The 26,644-nt window shown below is 32.1% G+C and overlaps 1 protein-coding gene across 1 annotated transcript; it reads left to right on the forward strand.

Moving 5' to 3' along the window:
* The first annotated feature begins 12,864 nt into the window (after positions 1–12,864).
* Positions 12,865–26,268, forward strand: LOC106718006. The gene is made up of 8 exons (XM_045679750.1): positions 12,865–13,149; positions 20,488–20,708; positions 21,472–21,610; positions 21,764–21,913; positions 23,054–23,197; positions 24,144–24,236; positions 24,990–25,151; positions 25,606–26,268. The coding sequence occupies exons 1-8, from the start codon at positions 13,077–13,079 to the stop codon at positions 26,121–26,123; spliced, it is 1,500 nt and encodes a 499-aa protein (XP_045535706.1). The 5' UTR covers positions 12,865–13,076; the 3' UTR covers positions 26,124–26,268.
* Positions 26,269–26,644: the final 376 nt, after the last annotated feature.

Genomic DNA, 26,644 nt, shown 5'->3' on the forward strand with positions numbered 1-26,644 from the left:
TATAGTTATTGCATCGTCTTGAAAGTCAAGAGCGTGCCTAGGTCTACGATAATCCCGACGAAACTTACCGAGCGCGATTGGATTGTAAGTGGCGGCACCTACAACAAGCGGATTAGGATGACCGACGGCAGAGTCAAAATAACGACGCGACGCCAACTTCAGGTGTTGGGCAATGGTGGGCAAGTCCAAATCTATATGAAGATTGCTGTTGCGCATGTACCACGGGGCTCCCGTGGCTCTACGCAAGAATCTATTTTGAATAACCTGAAGTCGATGTATTTGTTTCGGGGCGATGTGCGCGAATACCGGACTAGCATACGTCATGACGGGACGAACTACTGATTTATAGAGTGTCACCTTGTTCCGAAGGGACATTTTACTCTTTCTATTAATCAACGCGGAAAGACGACCTAGGATGAAAGCCGCGCGGTTCCTGACCCGGGTCACGTGAGCGGAGAAGTTAAGTTTAGAGTCAAGTATGACACCTAAGTATTTAACCTGGTCTTCCCAAGGTATTGGGCTGTCCATGAATTTAATGGACGGAAGAGCAGTACCTTTCTGGCGTGAAAAGTATAGCGCCGCGCTTTTGCTAGGATTAATTTCGATCCTCCATTTCCGAAACCAGGCACCTAACGTGTTGGCAGCGGTTTGGAGACGTCGACATATAGCATCGGGGGAACGTCCAGATGTGTATACGCAGGTGTCATCGGCGAATAGAGCTAGCTCTACACCGTGTACGCGGGGAATGTCATTGGTGTATAGGGTAAAGAGAACTGGCCCTAACACCGAACCTTGGGGCACCCCGGCTCGAACGGGGTGCAATTGTGAGCACACTCCCTCGACGCGGTAGCGAAACGTGCGATTACTTAGGAAGTCTCGTATTATGCATACGAGACGGTCGGGTACTCCGTACTCATATAGCTTGTATATAAGCCCGTTGTGCCATACTTTATCGAACGCTTTCGCTACGTCGAGGAAGATAACTCCGGTGCTAAGGCCACGTTGGCGTTTGACAAGTATGTGCTCCGTGATGCGGTGCACTTGATTGGTGCATGAATGTTTGGCGCGAAAGCCAAACTGTTCTGCAATAGGCATGCCTTTTGTGTCCATAAAGGTGCGAAGGCGTGCTAATATTAATCGTTCGTAAATCTTCCCAAAGGTTTTGAGAAGGCTTATGGGGCGATAAGACGTGGGATTGGAAGGCGGCTTTGAGGGTTTGAGGAACCCTATGACTTCAGCGTCCTTCCACTCGCTGGGAAAGACGCCTTTGGTCATTGCCGCATTATAAATGGCTACGAGAAGTTGTATAATGGCAACTGGAAATAGTTTCGCCACCCTATTGGTGATGCCATCTGAGCCGGGAGCTTTGCGTGGACGTAGATTTTTAATTAGTGCCTCGACTTCGTCGCTAGTAACCGGAGGATAGGTTAGTGTTATGTGATAGGTAGAGTAAAGTGAAAGTGCTCAAGAAGGGGCGCATAGGAAGAGTATATATCTTTTTTCTGTCCATCCCCTCCTCCGTAGATTAAAAGGTAGGCAACGCATCAACAATTGCGGATATCTATGGGTAGCGGTCGCATCGTTATTTCGGCGTATGCAAGTGGCAGCTTGCTCTTTTGCCACCTTATGATGTACAAAAAATATTAAACATTATAGTTCGATCAGGGATGTACGCCTGGAATCGAGTTCTTCATTAAGACAGTCCATAACATTAGCAACTGCAGAAATCCTATATTTATCATTAAAATCTTTTGATCCCGAGATTGTATGGTGATGCCAGATATATATCCAAATTCTTCCTGATATGTACTACTTTCATGTTTATTTTTTTTTAAATCTCAAATGGCTTAATTCATTTTTTTGTTACTGTTACTAAAATTTTCTAAGATCTGCTATATTAATAAAAATATTCCTAGTATATTAAATCAGAGAACCAATGGTATTATATAAAAGGCAAGCAATCAAGGCGCGACAAGCTGAAGGAGGCCTGAGCAAGATTAATTAACTAACCGACATCAATCATTGCCTCCGGAATTCAAGGTGACAAATGTTCAACTATATGTTACGGAAAGTATAAACTAGTAACAGCTAAGTGATGTGAGAAATGAAACAAATAACCGTGGGCTTACACTAATGAAACACTCATTTAAAAACACATTAGCAATCCTTTCAATCTCTTTAAAAAAACTAACACAATTTATTTATAAGATAATGAGATTGAAACTTTTTCATTTAACATGAGATATATTTACAAGAAAATGGAACAGATATTTTCTCACGTAACTTTATAATTTTCACACTTTCCTTAATACTCTTATTAGTGCAGTAATTGAGAAAGATTCGTTTGTCTTCGTAGCACTTTGTTAGTTCATTAAAAATAATTTATGTGATGTTAGTTATAACAACTTTTATTCAGAATTTTAGTTACAATAATACCTTTAAACTCTAATATACTTATGTTTGATAAGTGACACTGACTTGTTTTTTTTTAACCGAGCTTTTTTTCTATAAAAATGTATACTTATTCTATCACTATCGAATAAATATATTTTTAATTAAGAAAATAAAAAATAACTGTATAGTAGAAATATTAATCGTGTGGTTTATTTTATGCGGCCAAAAGCAATATTTGTGTTATTTATCATATTAATAAAAGCCATATTATCGGTGGATGTAAGTCCCTATGCCAATTTTGTCGCTTATTTTATCGTATATTGAATACAGCCCGCGGCGCACATGATTGCGCTAGGCTCCCTCAGAATTGATGAGTTTATTTAGGCTTTGTAATATATATTGCTAATAATTGACTAGAATTTAATCAACTTTCGAGGCAATTATTCCTTCCTTGATGAATGACAACAAATATGACATTATTCTTATAAAAAAAAACATTACATCTGTTAAAAATTTGTAATACTTAACATATCAAGTAACAGATGGATCGTATTGGCGAAATGATGTACAGAAATATTGTTATTTAGATTTTTTCTTAAAAGAATGAGAGTAACAAAAGGTAAAGTAACAAAGATCTATGGTGTGGTAAATAACTAGATATCCGTAAGTTAAACATTATTTTCAAACACGCAAAATTATCCAAAATCCCTTAGATTACTACTTGACTTATCTGAGAATAAAATCTCTGTATAAAACAAATTGCTATCTCTGAGTATAACTATTTTTATTTGGAAAGGTTTAGATTTATTATATTTCTGCGTCGATTGTTTGATTGAATTACTAGTGGGGACTAATTATTTTTAAATGTTTGATACGTTAAGAAAAAATCATACCACTTTTTTTTTGTAAATGTGGATAGTCTTATCTCACTATACGTCCCCACCGAGACTACCCTAACTTAGGGGTGACTAGGCAACAGTCAACCACGCTGGCCTAGTGAGGGTTGGTTGACTTCACACATATCTTTTGAATTTCTTCTCAAATATGTGCAGTTTGCATCACGATGTCTTACTTTACCGTGTGAACGTCGGATAAATGTACATATGTAAATCAAAACTTAAAAAACATTTGTAGATAGCGGGCTTTCAACCAAGGACCTGAAGATTGCAAGTCAAGTGCTTAAACCCTGAGCCACCGATGCCCAATGTAATAAGTTTTAATACAGTTCTTTGTGGCTGTGAGAAAAGTATTTAATATGATATTAACGAAATCAATAAAACGAACCATTTAAGTTTTCGCCCATTTTCGATCAAACCAGAAACGCATCGAAATCTAGTAATATATTCATGAAATCTTCGCAATATGATATTGGGTTCATAACATTGGCCGTAGTCACTATAAAATATGAAAAGCAAAAATTTCAGATCGGCAATTGTGAGAATTCGGAAATATGAGAATGGTGTGTACTAAAAAATAAATACAAAAGAATTCGCTCCAATAACTGAAAGGGGTTAATCTGCTCTACATACGTGCCCAAGCATTTCTTACCTAAGTAAAAACTTTATATTATTCCAAACTAGCTTTTTCCCGCGACTCCGTCCGCGCGGTATAAAAAAAAATAGAAAACGGGGTAAAAATTATCCTATGTCCGTTTCCTGGTTGTAAGCTACCTGCCCACCAATTTTCAGTCAAATCGATTCAGCCGTTCTTGAGTTATAAATGGTGTAACTAACACAACTTTCTTTTATATATATACTAGCTTTTACCCGCGACTCCGTCTGCGCGGAATAAAAAATAGAAAACGGGGTAAAAATTATCCTATGTCCGTTTCCTGGTTCTAAGCTACCTGCCCACCAATTTTCAGTCAAATCAATTCAGCCGTTCTTGAGTTATAAATAGTGTAACTAACACGACTTTCTTTTATATATATACTAGCTTTTACCCGCGACTCCGTCCGCGCGGAATAAAAAATAGAAAACGAGGTAAAAATTATCCTATGTCCGTTTCCTGGTTCTAAGCTACCTGCCCACCAATTTTCAGTCAAATCGATTCAGCCGTTCTTGAGTTATAAATAGTGTAACTAACACGACTTTCTTTTATATATATAGATAGATTGCACATATATTTTAATAAAAAAAACAGGAAAAAACGTTTGCTATATCCGATTATGTCTTATCAGTATTTCGGTGATGGAAAGTAATTTTTATTTATTTTCGTTTCATAATAATGTTAAAAGATTATTTAAATGTCACATAATAAATTCAAAGAAACACATCTGGCGTGTGATTTGTTTGTGATTCAGATAATGTATGGAAAAGTTGAAACGTACGCTACAAACTCCTTATTTGCATAAAACAAGAAAATTATATTCAAGTTAGGGTTTTATTCCATTTTTACATAGCATGTTATAATTTTTTATTATTCAAAACGTTTATATTTCGATCATCCAACTAGAAATAGAATATTAAATACAATGTCTTCCAAGAAAAAATAAATTCACTTCATCATATACTGCCATTAATTTTCTTGCTGTCAAAAACAAATTGCGTGAAAAATAAAAGCAAAACAAAGTTCTAAATGGGAGCATTACGTATAATATTTACTCACCGTATTATTAATCACTTATTTGCAATCGGTACTTTAATATAGAAAATAGAAGTACACAAAGCGAACAGAAGTTATATTCAACATATATGAAGTTTTAAAGTGTCAATTTACAAAGTTGGAAGAATATTTAAGCTGGTAAAATTGTTCGTACCCTTAAGTTACTTTAAATCTTTTTGGCATTGAAAAGTATTAAAAGTTCGCCTCGAATTCGCCTCCGGTAGTCGCGCTTGTCCCTCGTTCAAACACCAGGTAAAGGACACAAAGTTCGATTAAACTTCGCTACTTGTCAAGTATTAGATATTTTGAATAGTTATATTAGCGGGAAAGAAAGATATGAATTTACATTTTTGTTAAAAGTTACGATAACAATTATGAGGTAATATTTTTTGCAGGCATTTTGTAATTGTGAATAAACTAACCCTTGACTAAGATCCCTGACGTTAAGTAGTAGTGTGTTCGAAAGACTATACGCACTAGTTTAGTAAGTGCCTATTCACTCTACTCTTGAAAACATCCATGTCGTACTTGGATGAAAACACTGACGCCAGCAACTTGTTCCACTCCTTGCATGTGTAACGTATGAAAAGTAATGCTTTATAATTTGTCCTTACCAAAGACTTTTTATAAAATTTTCTATCTATTCTATCCAAGAATTTAAGTTACAATATTGTGGTTAATTTCCTTTACGTACCTTACGTTGTCTTTGTTGCATTAACTAAATTACGGACATCGATTTAAAATCAGTCGTCTGCCTTTTCAGTTGGATTGCATGTCTGAAAATAATTTATAATAGGCATAAAACAGAGGGAAAATAACGATTCGTGTTCTTTTAGCAATATTAGGAATTTCTGCGAGGTGCGGCCGAAGTCGTCTCCGATCCGGAACATTATCGGGGAATGAAATTAGACAGCAATTTTATTTTTAATCAACTTAAGTGGATAGACGTTTTATGCGTTAATCAATTTCATCGCTTTATTTAATTTATTGCGGGTAAATTATAAGATATTCTTTGACCTCCATTATACCCAAGCTTCTAATTTCTAATTAAAGTGGTTATTAATTGCGGCATGTTAAAGCAGGATGGGAAATATTTCCTGCTTTATGTTTTTAAGTTTGTTTTTAAGTGTCGCCTGTGATCTAGTAACTAAGTCCAGAGAACTTTTATTAATTGTGAGTACGCACTGTCGAAACATTCGTACGAAAAATATTTTTTATTTCAGTTTTTTACAACAAAAATGATAGGAATAACGCGTGTACCAGTGTCTTATAAATTGATCCACAGATTAAAAACAGTATGATGAAGGTGATCATTAACTGTATAAAATTTTCTTTCCTTTTCCCTTCTATTTGTTACACCTTATATTTTACGACTTCTCTAATCTGTGGCTGAAGATCAAAGCTTGTATTTATTAAATATTTTTTCATAAAGAAAAAGTAATTTGTAACGTTCCTTTTCACGAATGATACAAAATGCGGTGGTAGTGCCCAATATTTGAAAGCAATTCCTGAACATTTTATTCAATCTGTATAGTCAACAATACAAAAGAATTCAATATTGGGTTTTCGAAGACTCCATGAATATATTACTCAAATTCAATACGTATCTAATATGCTGGACAAATGAGTTCAGATTTCAATAGCCCGATGTTACCTACGTATTACCTTCTATGCTTTGCAATATAAGACTACTTGTATACATATCTATCGAGTTACTTGCATAAATATACATCGAATAACCATTACCTTACTGCGTTAACTTTTTACTTTATGATGAGATTATACTACGAAACAATCGCATCAATATTTGTTATCCGTCACATTCTACTTGAAAAAAAAAACAGAAATAATATGTATTTGAATAGGTTTTGAGACGGTGGAAACTCAAGGTAAACAACTTGAAAACTCTGTCGTGACGTAATAAGGACGATAGTATCAAAACATCTTAATATAACGTGTAACAAATTGTTTGTGTTTATTGCAAGTTCAAAGAATTTTCTGGAACACAACTCGAGGAAAAGCAATTTGTCTTTTTCTTAATATTAAACCACCAAGATGCTTCGGACGTAATAAAATTAGCGGGGATAGAGGTTTGTTTTAGCGAGCTTTAGTTGAAGCCAATAAGTTAATATAAAAATTGTTTAAAAAAATATTTCAAAATTTGTACAATGTATAAGAATTTTCATCAACATCATGTACCATTTTGATTATAATAATTATTTATTCTTGGCCAGGGAATCGAATCCGGAGAGCGTGAATGCGTCAAAGTAATTGTACTTTGACACTTCTCTGTTTTATTTTCACAAATTAATAGATTACATTGATAACTTGATTGCCGTCTCTTAGTAGAAAAGTTTATGACACATTCGAAAAATACATTATTCATTTATTACATTGGTTTAAATAATTTAAACTAAAAATTTTAGATTTATAGCATCCGATAAATATCTAAAGTAGATAAAAAATAAACAACCTAATGTACCGAAATGATTAAATACTTTTCAATTTACACTTTCAGAACTTACAGAACAAAAAACGAACAAGAATAGAGACATAGACAGGGGTGATAATTATAGAGGTTAGGTGACGAGAAAAAATAAAGGGAAACTAAATTTAGACCAAAATCTGATGCTTCGACTCAACGGTATTTTTTTTAAAGTTAAAGAAATGAAAAGAAATAATTAAGAAGCGAGACGAAGCGAAGCTGCTTTGACTGTAATAAAACACTCCTTCTCGACTGACGAGGTTCACCATGGCAATCATTAATAACGTGGAAGTCAAGACATTTTTACAATGCTTAGCGCGTACTATTGTGATAATTAACGAAAAAATAAGTAATTCTATTAGGATGTCGACCAATATAAATCGGATGTAAAAAATCCCCAAATAAAAATAATTGTTATTTAATTACGAGTATATCCCTGAAATTGATATTCTACTCTATGTATGTGTTGGTATAATAGGTTTTCATCTTTTAAAACCATCTATGGTCAAACAAGGATATCTGAACCTTTGAGAGAGGCGCTGCTATCGCGGTTGGTTTTAGAAAACCTGTAAAACCTAGTCATAAAAAATGACATAAAAAAAATTACGTGTTGCTACAGTACAAAGAAGATCTTGTGATATTTTGTGACTTTGATAGAGGGGGAAGGGGGCGCTAGTGTGCTGTCATAATTTAGTTTGACTTATGCGCACCGTTTTGAGATAGACTTTCTTAGTTATATTAGTGGTAACTCTTTGATATTAAATAGTTAAACTACATTTAACCTACTATATGATAAAAGGTTCATGTATCAATTCTCTTAGTTTAAAACACAATTAATGTTGCTAATGGAAGTTACATTTACTAATTAAAACATTTCGTAAAAGCAGTGTATCAATTCATACAATCAATTAATGTTCAGCAAACCAACCGATCCTTTGTTTAATCGAGCTTTGTATTTTTCAAAATAAGCTATTGTCTGATCGAATGAACAAAATTAATTTCCGTTCGTAATGTCCACTACGAATGAAAATTTAATCTCCACGAGTATTGTAAGTGCATGTGGAGCTATCGACAAATATGAATAAAAATATCAGCGTCGTACAAGCTATTGTATTTCCATTTCACGTTGTGTTAAGTTCGAAGGCTTGTATACTCTGTTATATCTACTTGATTTCGAATATTAACATGCTTAAAAAAAATTACAACACATGTTTTTATATAGGATGCTTTGACAAAAAATGCAGTTAGTCAATTTCTATTACAGATGTAGACACAAGCTAAGGAAGAAAAAAAAACAAAACAAACGAATGACTTTGCTTTGGTATTAAAAGAATTGTAAATCTAAAATATACGAACTTCACTTTATAATAATAATAAACAAACCGAATTTAATCCGAATATAAAAGTTTAATGATATAGTACATTTAAATAAAAAACTCCATCATTCAAAAAGGAAATTATCGAGTTAAACGTTCTTGCAACGAAAGCTCTATGTGGTTAAATGCCGGGTTTGAGCGACTAACCTCTCGCGACTGGTAAATCTCGATGAATTCTGAAGCTTCGAAAATAGCTTCGTCCTATTCGTACTTAATCACTGAAAAGGAACGTTCACTATGTGCTTACTATTATCTTAATTATTATTGGTTAAAATTAATTACAACTTTGCGGCTACTATAGAATCAAATATTAATCACGTGAAATCTATGCTTACAGGAGTAATGGCAGTTGAAGATAATTTACCTATTTTATTTAAGTCTCTCAGTCGACATACACGAACTGTTTCAAGAAGTTGGTACCGAGCAACGGATTGGAGTAGCATTTGTTAACAGCTACAGCAAACTACGGTTCGTGTATAGTCAACGTCCGTTACTTATTTCCCAACGCCAATTTCTTTAAAGAAAAAATTAAAAAGTTATTTCAACCCTTTACAACTATTTTTTAGTGAAATCTGATAAAACTTAAATTTAAGTTACAGTTAAATATTTATTAAACTCGAATAAAATTTGTAAATTGCAATAGCTGTAATCTAATGCAAGGTAATCTCGATGCGCAGTTTGGGCGGATTCGACAAATCTGTTGGGAGGCCACTGAAACGTATCTGAGCTCTACAGTCAGCTACGAGCACAGTCGTTCGCGCGCCTCCGACACGATTGGTCGTGATTACGTGTTACCGAAATCAACGTGTATTCGTACTTACGATCTTAGTACTATTAAATATATTTTTTTTAAGTGTATGTGACAATAATTGTGTTTGTGTTGTGAACTGAAATTTATCTTTTATTTAATTTTTTTTTCAATGATGGATAAATGAGTTTACGTTTGAATTTTGTTTTTGGTAAACCTATTTTGTAACGTGGTCCTTTTATTCAAATTTACTCTGATTCTCAATTTATACCTCTGATATTTATAATTGATGTATGTATGTATCATTTTATATATTAAACTAATATTTTCGATTAACTAAACTTAATTTAAATATGCAAAATAATTTTATAGTGAACTTATTTTGTCAGTTATTATTTGAACATTAATTAACTCGATGTCAAAAGTGTTTTAATAATAATGTTTTAGACTATTAAAATTAAAAAATTTATATCAATGATATTAAATTATGTATTTAAAAAAGAAGATTAAAAATAATAAATGAAAATATTTGTGTTACAAATTAAAACCTAGATTTTACTATTTAACTAGCTGTCGCCTGCGACATCGTCCGCGTGGATTTAAAGAACAACTTTATTAGTAGCCTATGTATTCTTTCAGACTATACTCTACGTTTATGACAAATTTCATCAAGATCTGTTGAGCCGTTCCGCAGATACCTTCATACATCCATCCATTCAAACATTCGCATTTATAATATTAATAAGAAGTAAAAAGTAAGATTTCACTAAAATTTTATCATTAATACGTAGGTACCTATAATATTTTATATTTATCGTATATACGGCATAGGGTATTCCTTCCGGAGTTTCGTGAATCAGAAATTTCCGTCTCAGATACATTAAAATTTATTGTCTTAATGGGAAGTCACTAAAAATACTCATGTTAGGTACATAAGCATACAAATAAACCGTGCTTTTGGTATACCTTTTACATTAAAATAATAACAAAAGCAATAATTTGAAATATCTACCACGTTTCTCATGATATTTTAAATGATTTGACATTTTCTTTTATGATATTTTTAGATATTTATATATCTACCAATTGGTTCGTGCAACTGGGGCAAGGCTATGTCGGATATACACATATGTATATCTCAGAAATAGATCACAATATTTTTTATAATAACATTCATCTGGTAAAAGAGCTTGAGGATAGAAGCGATTAGAGTTTTATTGGGACTAAAGTATAGTAAATAAAGCACAAAGATTGATATAAATAAAAAGTTTACAGAGCGGACATATAAAATATTTTTCTACAAACATTTAAATTGTTTCACATGCGGGTGTGTCAATTTAGACCTGGTACATGGTACGTGGTAACAAGTCGGGGATATATTGTATCTTGCATGGAAGATGGCACTGGTGTTCTATAGGTTTAAACGCGGGATTTTTAATACAAGGACTATTAACGCTAGGTACCTTTTGCTAAGTACCTTTGACGACAATGTAGGCGTGGGTTTCCACTGCCATAATTCCAATATAAAAACATCTTATCATCCCACTTATTTTTGTTTAAAAAACAGTGATAACAATATGTTTTATACATGTATTTTAATAGTGGGGATGCATAGTAAGAAGCAATATCGTCAACAGTACACTCATTACAAGCGTTACTGTTCAAATTATTCTCCAAGCTCTAAGTCTGATATAAGATAAAAATTAATTAAGATAAATTGCTATTACTGTGTGGTTACTGCAAATTCTAGAAATCATATTATCATAATAGGTTCGTTCACTTGTATATTTTCAGATAAGTCTAGCATGTATGAAAATAGCGGAGCCCGAAAATATGATTTCATATTTTGTATTCTTTATTTTATTTCTACTATAAAAATGTCTTTTGATATTTACAGAAATGTATACTGAACATATTATTTGTAAAGTAAAAATATAACTCTATTTTATGTGGTTACTTTATTACTTTTAAATTGTATGTGGTGAAGTTTTTGACATTAAAATGACATCTGTCAGAGCAAGTGTAAGCTATAAAATAATTTTGTTATTCCTAAAATTTGAATTACAGAAAACTTTGCAGTGTAATTATCGATTTTGTTTTGTTAACCGAATAAAAAGGGCCATAATTTTTTTTCACCACGAGCTTTCGAACATAAAAACATATCCTAAAATTTGAATTTTTATTATAAAACAATACAATTCATAAGTATCAAAGAAAAAAGTGTAATTCCCCCCTTCCAAAAAAAGACGAAATTTTTGAATTCAGTATTTCTCACGCAACTTTCTCATTTAGGTCACTGGCGTGCTTTCAAAACTTCGATACCAACTTATTCTTGAAAATTGTGCGTCATTATGAGTTTTGTAACAATTTATTAATTTAATTGCGGTCGCTCGCGACTAAGTGCAGAATTAAATTAAAGTAACCTATAATATGCCCGTGTGCATCAGCGTCCTTACCGTCCAAGTCCGGTCGAAATCGGTCTAGCTGTTCCACAGATTAACCGGCACAAACGTGGCCTTCCGGACAGTCATACAAACAGACAGAAAAGAGAAATTAAACAGGTTTTTCGTTATCAGCTAAGCAAACTCGTGTACAAAATATTTTTTTTTTTTCAGACATTCGAATATTTATATTTTGGATCATAAAAAATGTTATTCATTCATATACTCTACAGAGAATTCTTTGAACATCGTAACAACATGTTTATTTAATGGTTGAAAAACAACTGAATAAATCCAGTACCAGAGGTGACAGGTATTTTATTTATCCTATCACGCAAAAACGTCAGGAAGGCCCGCCATAATGACAAACCTAATGATGTTACGATCCATTTACTTTCGTTCGTTAAATTTACGCAGCGCTTTACCCTCGATCTCAATATTTCTAATTCGGGGAAAAACAAAAATCAGCATTTCCTTGACGAAATCGGCATCATTTTTCTCTTTCCCGGTGATAAAAAGGGAGACGTATTTTCCATTACAATTTCTTACAAAATTAGGGCTATTATGCTTGAACGCCTTACTGATTTGCTTAAGCAGAATGCTTACGGCATAATAAATTAATGTAATCAAATATATCTATTGGTGTTTATTTATTACGCTTGTGTTGTTTGATTATTCTTTGTGTTGGTCTGGGATTTAATGAGGCGAATCAGATTTATTAACGAAAAGAATGAGTCACTCCGGTAACGACTAACTGAATGAATGAATGAATTCTATAGCATTTAATTGAACAATATCTAAATCAATAAAGGATAATTTAAGTTATTGATAAATTTTATTTTTATTTTGCTAGAATGTGTTTTAACTTCCTTTTTAATAGTGACTGTAGAGAATCAGGACAAACATCAAGTTGCCGTATTTTGTAAAATGCTGAACACTTGACGAACTGCTTTAGTTTAAAAGTGGTTGTGAGTTCCAGATATTGGAAAAGTGTTAGAATGTGTTAGTGGCGTCCGTACAAAGTTGAAATGGAACGAAGAACTGGATTTTTATTTATATTATGGGTTGCAGTTATTCCGTTGCACAAAGCCGATAATTTGGGTAAGTTATATATAAAATTGTGTACATTCTTATTATTTCTGTGTTTAAGTGATTTTAATTCTATTATTTCTTTCGTTAAATTATTAGCATACATTATATTGCCTTCATTATACATATGGTCAGTTTAAAAACTTTTTTAGATTTCAATTGGGTAATAATGATCTTGTCATTATAACACAAATTAAAAAAAAACGTAGTTAATGAAACAATTGTTTTACGCTGTGATGATACACGCTAGTGATAAATTCACTAAACAGATTTTACTACCATTTTCTTAACTGATCAAGCTTGAGGTATATTAATAGTCAAGTCAAGATAAATTAATAGTTCATTTTACCAGTCAAATGATAGATAACATTGTTTTGCAGACCTTACCCGTTAATATCAAACGCTTAACCTAAAAGTAAGTTTAAACGATCAATCATGCGATACAAATATCAGTCATTATGATACTGATTTTAATTTGTGAGAAAACTCGAAGCAAATTTCAAGTTTTACCATCAAACTTTTACCATACACTTAGATACTTTTAAGAAGTTTAGATCTTTAAAATTTCCTCAACTTCTTAAAAGTATATAAATTAGTTATTCTTTTTATTCAAACTATAGTCATCATACATCGTATTTAATAAGAAATCTCCGTCATTATTCACCTCTTGTTTTTTGAATCATTTTTTTGAATCATTGATTTGTAATTTTTAACATATTAATGATTCAAAAAATATCACGGTTTTATTAAGTGTTCGTTCTTGACTGTATTTGTATTTGTTCGCTTCCCGAGACAAGCCTGAAAGATTCATCGTAAATTAGAGTACGGTTACCATTTATCTCGCAATGAAATGCTGAACATGATTTTGCGGTTAGTCGTATAAATTCAGTCCATTATTTTAGCGGGTGCGGTTCTTGTCACGTTCAAGATTTTCGGTCAACATTTCAATTGGCCTCATATCGACCGTTTTTCACCTGTATAAATGGATAATGGCGATTTGATATCATTATTAAGAGCAGGTTTTTTCAAATACCACAGAAATTTATCTTGATAGATTATTTAAATTTTAATGTGTGAAAAAAATACTCTTGTCTCCTTTATGAAATTTCGTTAAATGTTTTTTTTATTAATTTCTGTCATATAAAGGATAGGTATAAACTTACAAATCACTTAGGTAGAGTTGTAGTTTTGTACATGGTACAAATGAATCTAACCGTCGGTTACCACTGCTGGATTATCTGTACAAAGAAATCTGCTTAGGCTCTTTTTTAATAGAGTTTTTTTACATGGCAATGGAAACCTGCGAGAAACGTAGCATAAGCTTTTTAAGCGTAGATTAGCTCTTGAACAATTGCACCATGTATCATTGTTAATCCGCTACTCCTGGTCCCTTGTAATAATTTATGTACTTCATTAAAGGAAGAAACGTAATTATGGCAGCGTGTGTACTGAACCACGTAATATCTCTGAATTATATATGATCACAGACCTCATACTGACGCGATAAAAGCTATGACTTTTTGGTAAAGATATAGATTTGCGTGAGTATTCGAATTATATTTTTTTGGAAATATGTGTTTCGAGTGAAGTGAAAATTTGAGAAGAATTTAGTTTGTGCAGTATGTACATATGCGGTTTTTGATATTTGTGTAATATTAAAATTAGTTTTTATATCTCCAATTAAACAGATATTTCATTTTATGATATTAAATGTTATTTAACTTTTATTTAATCTTTTGTGAATAATACAATAATGTGGTAGAGAATTTTTTACAATGAAATACAATTAATGAGGATATTACGTATCTACTTATCGGAATACATTAGTGAAAATTCAATACAGTTCCGTTTTGCGGCTTCCGATATCACGTTCACGATGTTTTACAGAAGGAGGTCAATTCATCAGTTAAAAATATATTTTTAGAATGTTTAAAAGTTATATATTTAAACTGATACGCCTTTTTTCATTGATTAAATAATGTAAGTTAAAGAATAGGAGAGTTACAATGATTAAAACTGACGTAAAAATAATAATGCCATATCTCATTTTGTTTTATCCAATTCAAAAAAAAAAAAAACAGAAATAAAAAATCAACAAAACAAAAACAATATCGAAGAGAGGGTAATTTTCATCTATTCTTCGTCAAAGCTTTTTAAATTATAAAACATGACAAAAAATATTTTCGAACAAAATCCATGGCCAAAAAGAAATATTTAGTCTTCAAACGAATCCACAAAGCTGCTATTTTACTTTATCAATTCCTTTTGTCACGAACCCCTTTCAAAGTGTCACGTACACAATCGCTTTTAGGAGATTTTTACGGCCGCGCTTAGTCACAGTATAGTGTGTACGGAACACTATTCCTTTCTACAATAGGTTTAGTGTAGTCCAAGCTTTAGAATACATTATATTTTGGGAGAGTCCATGTTACAATGTAAGAGATTATTTTGGGAGAGTCCACGTTACAATGTAAGAGATGTAAAATGGATAAAATGTCCGACGGAGATAAAAACTGACTTTATGAGTAAGGTCAAAGAAGTGGTCTTTCAATCAAAAAAATGTACTTAAAAGTAGGGGCAACTTGTCCTTTATTTTAAACATACTAGAAAAGGTAAAACTCGTCTTTTTCTCTTTATACCTATCGTAATACACTCAATGTAGACAAATAACAAAACAAAAAGGATTAAATTTAATAAATTTAAAATATTAAAAGAAAAGTTTATTATTTTTACGAGTATTGTCAAGATCTTTTGTATGTAAGTTCGTAAACTCGAGTAATAAAACTTCAGTGTTTGTGGTTAGACAAAAGTTCGCTCTATATCTGATCTCGTTCAGAAACAATGCGGAGCACTTCAAGTCAATGATTCTTGATACTCTCTTCGGGAACGTGCTTCAACTGCCACCCTTTTATATATAAAATTCTTCATAATTTTCACTGTTCAATACATATTCCGTAATATATTTAGTTATATATAAAATGCATTTATTTTTCTTTAGCTTAGTCACCACATTAGGGTAGACTCTGAGCTCCACGGTGAGGACATATATATGAACTGTCGACGACGAATAATAACTAAAACATATGCCAGCAGTTATAACTTGTATCAGTTTATAATCTTGCTAAATTATTTTTTACAGACAGAATTATGATGAATAAATGAAATATGATTTGATTTATTTACTATGAGACGTGCGAAAACAATAATAGCGTGTTTTCGCTGCCGAATCTCTTGAACAAAACCATATAAACACGGTTAAGTAAAATAATATTAATACAATTTGGAGAGACATACAATGTGGTAGAAGTGCTGTTAGCACTCAACATTGTAAACATTTCCATGTTAGGGAATAGTTTTAAATCACTCCGCGGACACTGATCTTACTATTGACTATGTATGTTGCGGTCGTAAAGATGTTTTGATGGGACGTATGGGTCTTACACTCCCGGACATTAATGTCGGTCCATCCCTCGCGTAGCTGTCAAGTCTTTTTTCCTCTTGACGGCAGTAAAACGATCTCTTTGAGTGATTCCTGGGAACATAAATAATTTAGTTCCATATAAGTTAACTTCAAAAGGCCTTATTGTTCGCTTATCCAAACATTTTTTTCTTTTACTTTATATCAAATCAAGCTGTTAGGTCTTTGATCCTTAAAATTTTATTTTAGAAACCCAATTTTCTTACCAACTTGATTTGTGGTTTTTTAATATTTATGAGACATTCAGTAGATTTTTTAAAGATTAAATTACAACTAAAAATACGTTGTTCTCAAGACAATACTAAAAATAGTTATTCCTCTTTGAAGATTTTCCGACTAATAGACTCGTTTGAAACGATTCGGTTATATTGAATAATCTTTGTATTCAAATATAATATGAAAGCAGCTCCTTTGAAAGAATGAAATATTATATTGAACTTATATATTTTGTATTGATGCCAAATCTAATGAAGTAAAATAATGTTATATTAGTTTATTCTATTTTGTGATATTCTGTTATAAGTCACTACAAATAATATATATTTATGTGTATACATAGATTATGTATATAAAGTCGATACATAATATGTAAATTATACCTTTTATATATTATACTAACTATTTCAATGACTTAGGCTACTTTTGTATTACTTAAAATTATAAAATTTTACAACAAAACATATTAAACTTACAAAACATTCACGTAAACCTTAAATTTTAACATACAAACTTTTATCTCCTATTCCCTATTATTATTTTGCAATCTTGAGAGTAAAAATTTTAAAAATTTTGAATATAATATTTATTTATATCAAATTAACAGCTTAAAAAATAAATTTGTAGGTTCTAACTGTAAAAATGAAGATACTTGCATACAAATTTCCACCCACTTATAACCCTTTTTTCCTGTTTAAAAGTTCCAAATTTCATTTAAAACCGTTCAGTAGTTTTGGCGCGAAATTAAGACATTGAGAAATTGAGTCAGATTTATAATATTAGTAAGGATTTGTTTTTATTGATAGATATTTCGAAATCGTTAATTTTAACTTTCGATATTTATAAGCTATGAAGATTCAGATTTTAAGATGGTTAAGATATATTTACACAGGATACTACAATTGGTTTAGTAATTTTGAAGTCTCCATAAAAACTGAGAAAAAAATCAATTTTTGTTTTAACGTATAGTGAAATCCCAGCCTAAAGATGATAAAGCTTCTAGTAAAAACATTGTCTTCATTTATTCTTATTACAATTTGTGTTAACCTAAATTTAATTATGTTTATTTTTCAAATTTAAATTAATTTAAAAATTATAATTATAAATTTAATTTTCAAATTTAAATTTAAACTTGGACCACAGCTTTGGCATCTGTTTCTCTGCGGTTAACGTGCATGCTATTTAAGAGAGCTTCGCTTAAAATAATTTAATTTGAACTGAGTGAAGACATCGTTAGCACGCCATTATTCTTTGTCACCAAATAGAAGTTGTGTTTTTTAATAGATTTAATTTCAAACGTTGTATTTTAAAATGTTACTTCCAAATTCGAACTAAGATTTTTTTTATTTTTGTTATGTTTTCCATAAATCCTAAAACAGTACATTTATTTTTTTGGAGATCATATCTCAATAGAACAAATTACCCCTAAGAAAAGTATTTAAAATATAAGTTACATATTAATTAGTTAATTAATTATATTACAAGCTATTAAAAAAAAAAGTGAAACACTGAGTGATATTTAAAAAATTTGTACCAAGCGTAAAAGTTAGAAGTATGGTTCGCCACGTGCGGCATATTACGCCTCTCGTCAAGTATGAAATACGAGGATGCGTCTATAAATAGAGAGCATCCCCTTAATGACCCGTTGTTTAAGTGACTGACTCTTGAGCATTACACGAGGGTATGTTGAACAGTTGCCCGTTGTAAATATTTTTATCTCGCGTGCTTTTATTATCCAACATATGGGCAACGAGTGTGTGGCCCGGCCCGTACATGATAGATATTTCAGGTAATAAAATGGTTTTATTATTGTCGGTTAAGCTTTTATTTACATCGAACCGATTAATTAGTTATAAAACAACATGTGTACCGATTATCAGATTTGTAGCTGATCTGGTTTTTTGATTTGTAAGCTCATCCGCTCGATTGTAATTAAATTGAATTGAAATGTATTATTTAGTGTCAAATATTTGAACAGAACTCGGATATTTATTTGGAGTACACATGTATTTTATTATAAAGCCAATTTATTAATTACTAAATCAATACTTTTTAACTTTTTTCTTAACTAGCAGTTGCTCGTGTCTTCATCCGCGCAGAATCGAAAAATCTAGTAATAAATGTGTCACCCAGGGATAGTGTAGCTTTTCGACAGTGAAAGAATTCTTCAAATCGCTTCTGTAGTCTCAGAGCCTATTAATGCAAACAGACAGACAATCAAATCTTTCCTATTTATAATATTAATATAGAATACCATTAATATAAATAATGTTTGACATTAGAAAATAGCTATATATACAAATTAACACGTTTGTCAGTTTGTGTAAGAGTGTTTAAATCTATATGTGTAAAGAAATTATGCTAAATTCAATTATTAGACGTTGCATAACATATTTAATAAAATCTAGAAGGTCTTTTAGTTTTGTGTAAATAATCGGAGTTCGTGAAACAGAAATGAGGGCTAATGTATTTTACTTAGTAATCTAACTACCAAGTTGTTTGCTTAGTCACTCAACTAGTTAGCATTAGTAGTTGACCTTTTGGCAAGTATAATTACAGAAACGTAGCCTTAATGTCACAACTTCCTAAACCTCACATTTTTTTATGATTTCTAATTACTTTTTATCCAATTTAACTTGGGCTTCACAATGTCGACTCGAACGGATCTTCTTTACAAAAAAAGAGATTACGAGTGACCTTTTTTGAAATAAAATGTTACAGCCGCGGCAATAATTAGTATAATTAGTATTTAAAAACTATTTTATATTTACCTATTCCATTTCTGATCACATCTGATCTCTTTTCTGTCATATCAGTAGTACACTTTCCGTTGAAATCCCGTCCCGTAAAAACCTTATAAATACAGGCGTGCTCTCCTTGCGAACTTTTTTTTTGTATCCTTTATTGTAATTTTTTGGAATTATATACTAAAAAAGGAATTTTTAATCTATATAAAATGAAAAGCGACTTTCATTTATAAGATATCAAGAAGATTAAATATTTAAAATGGTACTTTTAAAATAGCTGTAACCTTGACATTACCTTCAAATTAATGTATTAAGATAAGATAACAGCATTCAATGAAATTCAAAATCTTAAATCGTATATTATATACATTTATATACAATATATGTACATGTGCCTTGTTGTTATACAAAATCTGTTTATACTATCAAAAAAAGTATACCATATTTCTTAATTTTTTTAAACCCATTAAACATTCGCATGAAATAAATTAATATAGTTAACGCAGGTGTAAGATAATATTTGGTTTCTAAAATAATTTATATTTCGAGGGTCGTTGAAAGCTTTTAGCTTTAAGTGAGTTCAAGAAGCTCATTACATATTTTGATACAGAGCTTTTGCGTCGATAACTTTGAATTACCATCAAAACGAAATGATATACTTACTTAAAACAAAGTTGTGTTAAATAAAGAAAACATTATGCTTATGTGCTGTCGCACGCGGCTCCGTCGGCATGGCATTAAAAAAAGTTTATAAGTAGCCTATGTGTTCTTCCAGACTATGTTCTACATCTGTGCCAAATTTCATCAAGATCAGTTGAGCCGTTCCGGAGATACCTTCAAACAAACATCCATCCATCCATCCATCCATCCATCTAATAGATGTAGTAAAATCTTTCATTTTTTTCACAGAATTACTACTGGGCACATTAAGAACACATCAAAAGGCCGCGTGTGACGAGGACATTGTGACACTCATTTGTCCACGTGGTACTACGATAAGTATACAAGTGGCTCAATACGGTTCCTCCGCATCCCAGACCTCGTGCTCACCAGAGCTGGCGGAGTATCAACCAGTTGCTGTAGAAGTGGTGGGGGGAGATGCGCCGTGTACCTGGCCCAGTGCCTTACAGGTAATATAGTTTCGGTTATCACGAATCCCCACTAGATAGCTGCACTTGATAACATAGCGTATATAGCTGTTAATTTAGAAAAATCAAGCGCAATTGTCAGTGAAATTGCGTTTACGACACTCCGAAAAATGAAAATGGAATATCAAATCAATCTCTCTATGACTAATGACTAAGTTTTAGCGACTACATAATAATATTTTCTCTAATTAAGGTCGGAAGAGGGTAACCTAGATTTAATATTACTTAGTAAATACTTTAATGTGACAATCCATCTGTCGAGAGGAGAAATATATTCTCATTACTCATTCCTTTTGACGGGTACTGTGTTAGTAACTCGTAAATTATTTACTCTGGTGAATGAGATTAATGAATTAATAAAATTAAATACGTCTTTGCAATCAGTATAAAACGTATGTTGGTACTTAAAGATAGTACGAATATTTTTCCATAGTCGAGCAAAAGATTTTTTTAAAATAAATTTGTGATTTTTCTGACAAATACAAGACAAACTTCCTTTGTGTCTATATGACGTTTGTCGTAACGTAGAGTTAAATGTGAAGTTAGGTTCCGCATTGCAATAATAAGCCTAATTAAAATAAAACTAAACGAACAAGGAAAGGTCAGATAATTTATCTCCCATGTTATTGCACTCTAAGTTTTAAAAGTAAAGTCAAATTATTCAGATTGTCAATGTTACAAAACAATCCATAGAACTGTACTCCTTTATCGAAAAAGAACAGACATACTAACTTAAGTGTGTTAGTATTCACTGTTGCAGACTGTAGTGGAAGCATGTCAAAAGAAACGACAGTGCAAGTTCCACACAAGCCCGAAAACATTTGGAGTAGACCCGTGCCCGGGTTCTAGAAGGTTCGTCGAAGTCGCTTATAAATGCCGTCCATGTAAGTATTATCCTCTATGTTGAATAATATAAACTCGTATAACTTCCTATTTTGGCAAATTCTTAAAGTTCCTTTTTCTCATTAGTACAAGTATTTGAATTAGTTATAGTATAACTTTGCGGGTAAAAGGTAAAGCTAATATTTGACCATCAGATGAATTTCGAAGTAAAGTGGGCTGCGAGAACGATGTGCTACATTTGAGCTGTAACCCGCACTCACGAGTTGCGATATACTCGGCGCAGTACGGCAGGACGGAGTACGACTCCATACAATGCCCGCAGCCGAGAGGAATGAAGGAAGAAAGTGAGTATTGAGTATTTTCAACTTTATTATTTATACTTTGTTTGTGTTTTTCCTGAAATATTATTTTAATACGTGATAATACCCAAGGAAGGCAGTATTGAGAAGAGTATAAATGTGGAAGAAGGTCCTGGCACACCTCCACGACTATTGGAAGTTCTCTGTCTCGTAATTTCTGCTTATCCCTGTTGTCTTAAGCTAGACGTGATTGGAATTGTTCTTATATGAAGTTAACAATAGCAAAGTCGGAAAAACGTTATCTAGATTTGAGTTGTTAAACACACCTAAACCCAAATTTACGTTTTAATTTTTTTACACATGCACATATTTTGCGAAATTTATATGAACGGATTTTATTTTCATTTGTGGGTAACCTTGGCAAAGTTAGGAACCAATTACGGTTAAAATATTAAAACTTTTACCCGTTTAAGGTAGTAGTTATGAGAGTAAACATTTATAAAATAAATATTTGCAAATTGAAATGAATTCAGGTTTGTTAAAGCTTAAAAAGATGTTCTTATTAGTTTGAATAAGATAAACGAATTTTTAACAATATATTTGAAGGCTATAAGTCTTTGATGGGATTGTAAATAGCGTTGTAAGGAAAAAGGGTGGCTTAAAAAAGGACATTGTGTCTAAAATTGAGAAAAATTCGCTTCGGTGGTTCGAGAATATTGAAAGGCTGAATTAAGAATAAGTGACAAAGCAAATTTATGGCACGTAAGTGAATGACAGTGGTGGGGCACGTTTTAGAGGTATTTATATCTACTACTTTGGTGACATACTAACGGTCAAAGAAAATATTCGATTGTTGAATCTATCTGAAAATTATTTTATTTGAAAAGGTTTAAAGAATAAATTCTTAATTAGGTAAAAAGATCACTTACATGAGAACATTATTCTAATCACCGTACAAAAGAGTACAAAAATTATTCATCGTTTTTTAAAAATAGATCAAGTTTTTCGATTGCTATTCAGATCTTAAAATAACGCGGATAAGCAAAAATGTTTCGAGATCTAATTGGCTGTAAGAAAGGATGTTAGAAGCCAAACGGAGACCTATAATTTCAACCTCTTTGTTAGAATACTTCAAATGTTTAAGTTTGTCTATATATATAAATTTCATGTTATATTTGATGCTAGCTTGCTTGGAGCCCTACGCTACGGAGACATCAATGCGAGAATGCCATGGGAAGAGGCGATGCGTTTTAGCGGCAGACAGTAAAATGTTCGGTAAACCTTGTCGAGCCGGCAGCAGGACTTATCTCAAAGTTGTATACACATGTGGTAAGTAGAAAACACAATAGTGCACTTATTTCTTTTATAAAATGTAAGGAATAAATGTACCGAATAATATATAAAATATTTGCTCTTGAAATAACCTTCGCGAGTTGATTAGTTCATTCATTAATCATTTGCCTTACTTCAATATTTATTAACCTTAAAATTTATACATTTATATCAATCCAATAACCGTGGTATTATTAATATCTTTATAGCAATAATTTTATATTGTTTTTTGACGCAAAACTAGTAGAAAAAGATACTCAAGAGATTTACATGATTCGAATAGTTTATTGGCTATTCAAGGACATGAAACATAGAGTTATTCTCCGTCTGACTGGCGACCGCAATAAAGCGAGCATAAAACAAAACGATTAAGAGACCATCCCAAATTCCTATCTAAAGTGTAATATAAAAATGAAACTTATTACATCGTGACGTTAAAATGAATATAACTCAATACTGGAACCAAACAAATTAATAGCAGAATTTAATATAACTTTAATCTCCTCATTGCGTCAGAATTAAATTTAGTTAAAATTAGTTTCATAGACTTCATAGACATAGATTGATGATGGCGAAGTTGGCTTAGTTTTTTTTCATATAATATTCAGTTCATTTATACAGAAAAATTCAAAGCACAAATATTTTAAACTACAAAGTGACTATTATTGATAATTTTGAAGTACTAATCTAGGCTTTTTGTCTTAAAATTTTGACTTTCTGTCTGTCTGTATGTCTGACCGGAACGCCGCGTTTGTTTCTTGTAATCTCCAGAACGGCTGGACCGATTTTGACGGGACTTTGGCGGAAAGATAGCTGATGCACCTGGGCATATTATAGGCTACTTTTTATTTCTGCTCTGACGAAAAAGTTTTAATAAAGTTATTGACGAAACTATTCGAATAACATATTTTATAGATAAACTAAAAGGAATTTTCCTTTTCAGTGCCTCGCACAGTCCTCAAAGAACGATATGAAAGTGCACCGGAAGAAGACGAAGTGGCTTACGATATATCCGACGTAGAAAATGAAGATATTGGTAAGTTACACTAAGTAAAACTTAAGTTATTATCAATAATTTAATTTTATATACTACTAGTTATTTACTTATATAATCTATCAAATTAAATGGAATCGAAAAAAAAAAATAGTACCGTCACTAAACGAAATCTACTTTTAGTACATGGGTAAACGAGTTCAAAATAAAACTCTCTCAAAAGGTTCTTATTTTTTAAATAAACAATAACAGCCAGTCTTAAACAAAATATTACTTACAAATACGATGCTATAAAGAAGATAAAAAAATAATACGCACAAGTTTAATGTATAAATATATTCACATTTCCATCAAACTTTCAATATCGTAGAATTTATTTAATTAAAACTTCACATGGGTTTACTCTATCTATATAGACAATTGAAACAAGGCTTTGCAGACATAATGGGCAAAGCAAAGTGGGGAATTATTAGTTACACGCGTTCATAAATCTGTGTCAACTGAAACAGAGTGCTGAGTAAAGTTGACTGCGCATGACCCAATTTGCACTGCACTTCCATGATGTACAGTATGCGTACTTCGTCGTGCAATACTTTTTACAATGATACCACTCTAATTAGTTTCATTTCCAAACCGATTGCCATACAAAAATATTTTATATTAATTTACGTCATTTTAAAATGAAAAAAAAATTAGAAATTTATTTTTATACTTGAATCCTTTTAAGAAATCATGATTATTTCACACATTGTCACTCCTTGTTAACTTTTTAACTCTATGTTTGTCGTGTATTAGATGAGTCCAGTGATCGTTGGTGGGGTGAACCGGCTGTGCCTCCAGCGCCGGCAGTGGCCGCCATCCCATCACAGAAACCATCCCTTACACCCAACAATGTCACAAAAAATAATCATCAAGATTCATCACCATCATCACCTAGACACCACCTTTCAAATAATGGTAAGGAATATTCAAGAAATTTACAACTCAATTGCTTTGATGTTCAGTAAATGAATTAGAGGAGTGTCAGTTGCTCAGGGGTTAAGCACTTGACATGTAATCTGCAGGTCCTGGGTTTGAATCCAGCCATGTACCAAATTGTTTTTCGATTTACGATTTACATGTCAACCAACTAGCACTGAGCCAGCGTGGTTGACTATGGCCTAGTCACTCCCTAACTAAGTGTAGGCTCTGAGCCCCTCAATGGAAACGTACAGATGATGATGATGAAATGAATTAGTAAAATAATAGTTATAATGGGCTTCATAACACATGACAAATTATGATGCAGGCCACATACAAATAAAACATTATTTGCCACTACGTTGCATTGAATCTATTTACATTGTAGTATATTAACCTCTGTTATAAAGATTTCTGCACAATATTAAAATTGTTAACTATTTTTGTACAGATCAGTTCGATATTATCTACGTCTACATCATCGCTGGAATCGCTGTGGTACTTTTAGTTGGCATTATAGTGGCTACAATAAGATGTTTAACAAAACGAAGTAATCAAGAGCAACCGAAGGGTCCTGATGTGTCAGCTACCACAGAAATACCTAACGGATTCAATGACAGCATATCTGAAGTTGACAATGATATAAACATAACCAGTCTATCGGGTCCAGTTGACAATGTAGATGCGGGTCTCAAACAAGAAATGCAACTTGCAAGTATGACTATTAGTCCTAAAATAAACAGATACGTCGGTAGACCAGTACCTAACACGTATCCGCATGTGAGCAGCAATATTTACGGGCAAGTGGCAGAGTACCCTATAGAAATGCCTTTAAGACAAGTACATCATGGGACTTTGGGTCGCGGTGTCGCAGTAAAAACGTTACCTAGAGTACAAATCCAATCGGAAACTGACCCTAACACGAGAAGTCTGTATCGATACTCGAACGCTCAGTATTATTTTGGGTGACATCAAGATGTGAACGAATGTGCGGACATAACGAGAACTTACTGTTTCTAGTTGGTGTAGTGAAAGACTTTATAATGTCCTAATTTTAATACAGAAACTGTGATATTAATTGGAACTATTCTATTATAGTACAGTCTATTTAAACATGTTGTTTTCTGGTTACATCTCAATATTTTGTATGTACGTAAATTCAACATTTAATGTTTATCTTGTAATAATTTCAGTAAGTTAAGCATCGTATATATTAAATATACACATATCTGCCGCACTCAGAGATACGTAATACTTACTGAGCGATCCTTAAGTGTATATTTCTTACAGTAAATATTTAACTCTAACCCTGACTCCACTTAATAAATCTTAAACGACCCTGAGTATGGAAGATAAGTGCAAGAATTATTATATTAAATAACAAAATTAATTTTAAGAAGAGAGAGAAAATTTAAACATGATTTGAATATCAACTAAACCAAAAATACATTTTATATTATATTCTAAGTATTTAATGATAAGAACGTTAT

The sequence above is a fragment of the Papilio machaon genome, chromosome 10 (genome assembly GCF_912999745.1).
Source record: "Papilio machaon chromosome 10, ilPapMach1.1, whole genome shotgun sequence".
NCBI classification, from domain to species: domain Eukaryota; kingdom Metazoa; phylum Arthropoda; class Insecta; order Lepidoptera; family Papilionidae; genus Papilio; species Papilio machaon.

What these genes read in the sequence shown, in the direction of transcription:
- LOC106718006 (XM_045679750.1), top strand. Translation starts at nt 13,077, where the DNA reads ATGGAACGAAGAACTGGATTTTTATTTATATTATGGGTTGCAGTTATT. An exon ending in CAAAGTTGTATACACATGTG is followed by an intron (nt 23,198 to 24,143) that starts GTAAGTAGAAAA and finishes TTTCCTTTTCAG; the next exon opens with TGCCTCGCACAGTCCTCAAA. An exon ending in CGTAGAAAATGAAGATATTG is followed by an intron (nt 24,237 to 24,989) that starts GTAAGTTACACT and finishes GTCGTGTATTAG; the next exon opens with ATGAGTCCAGTGATCGTTGG.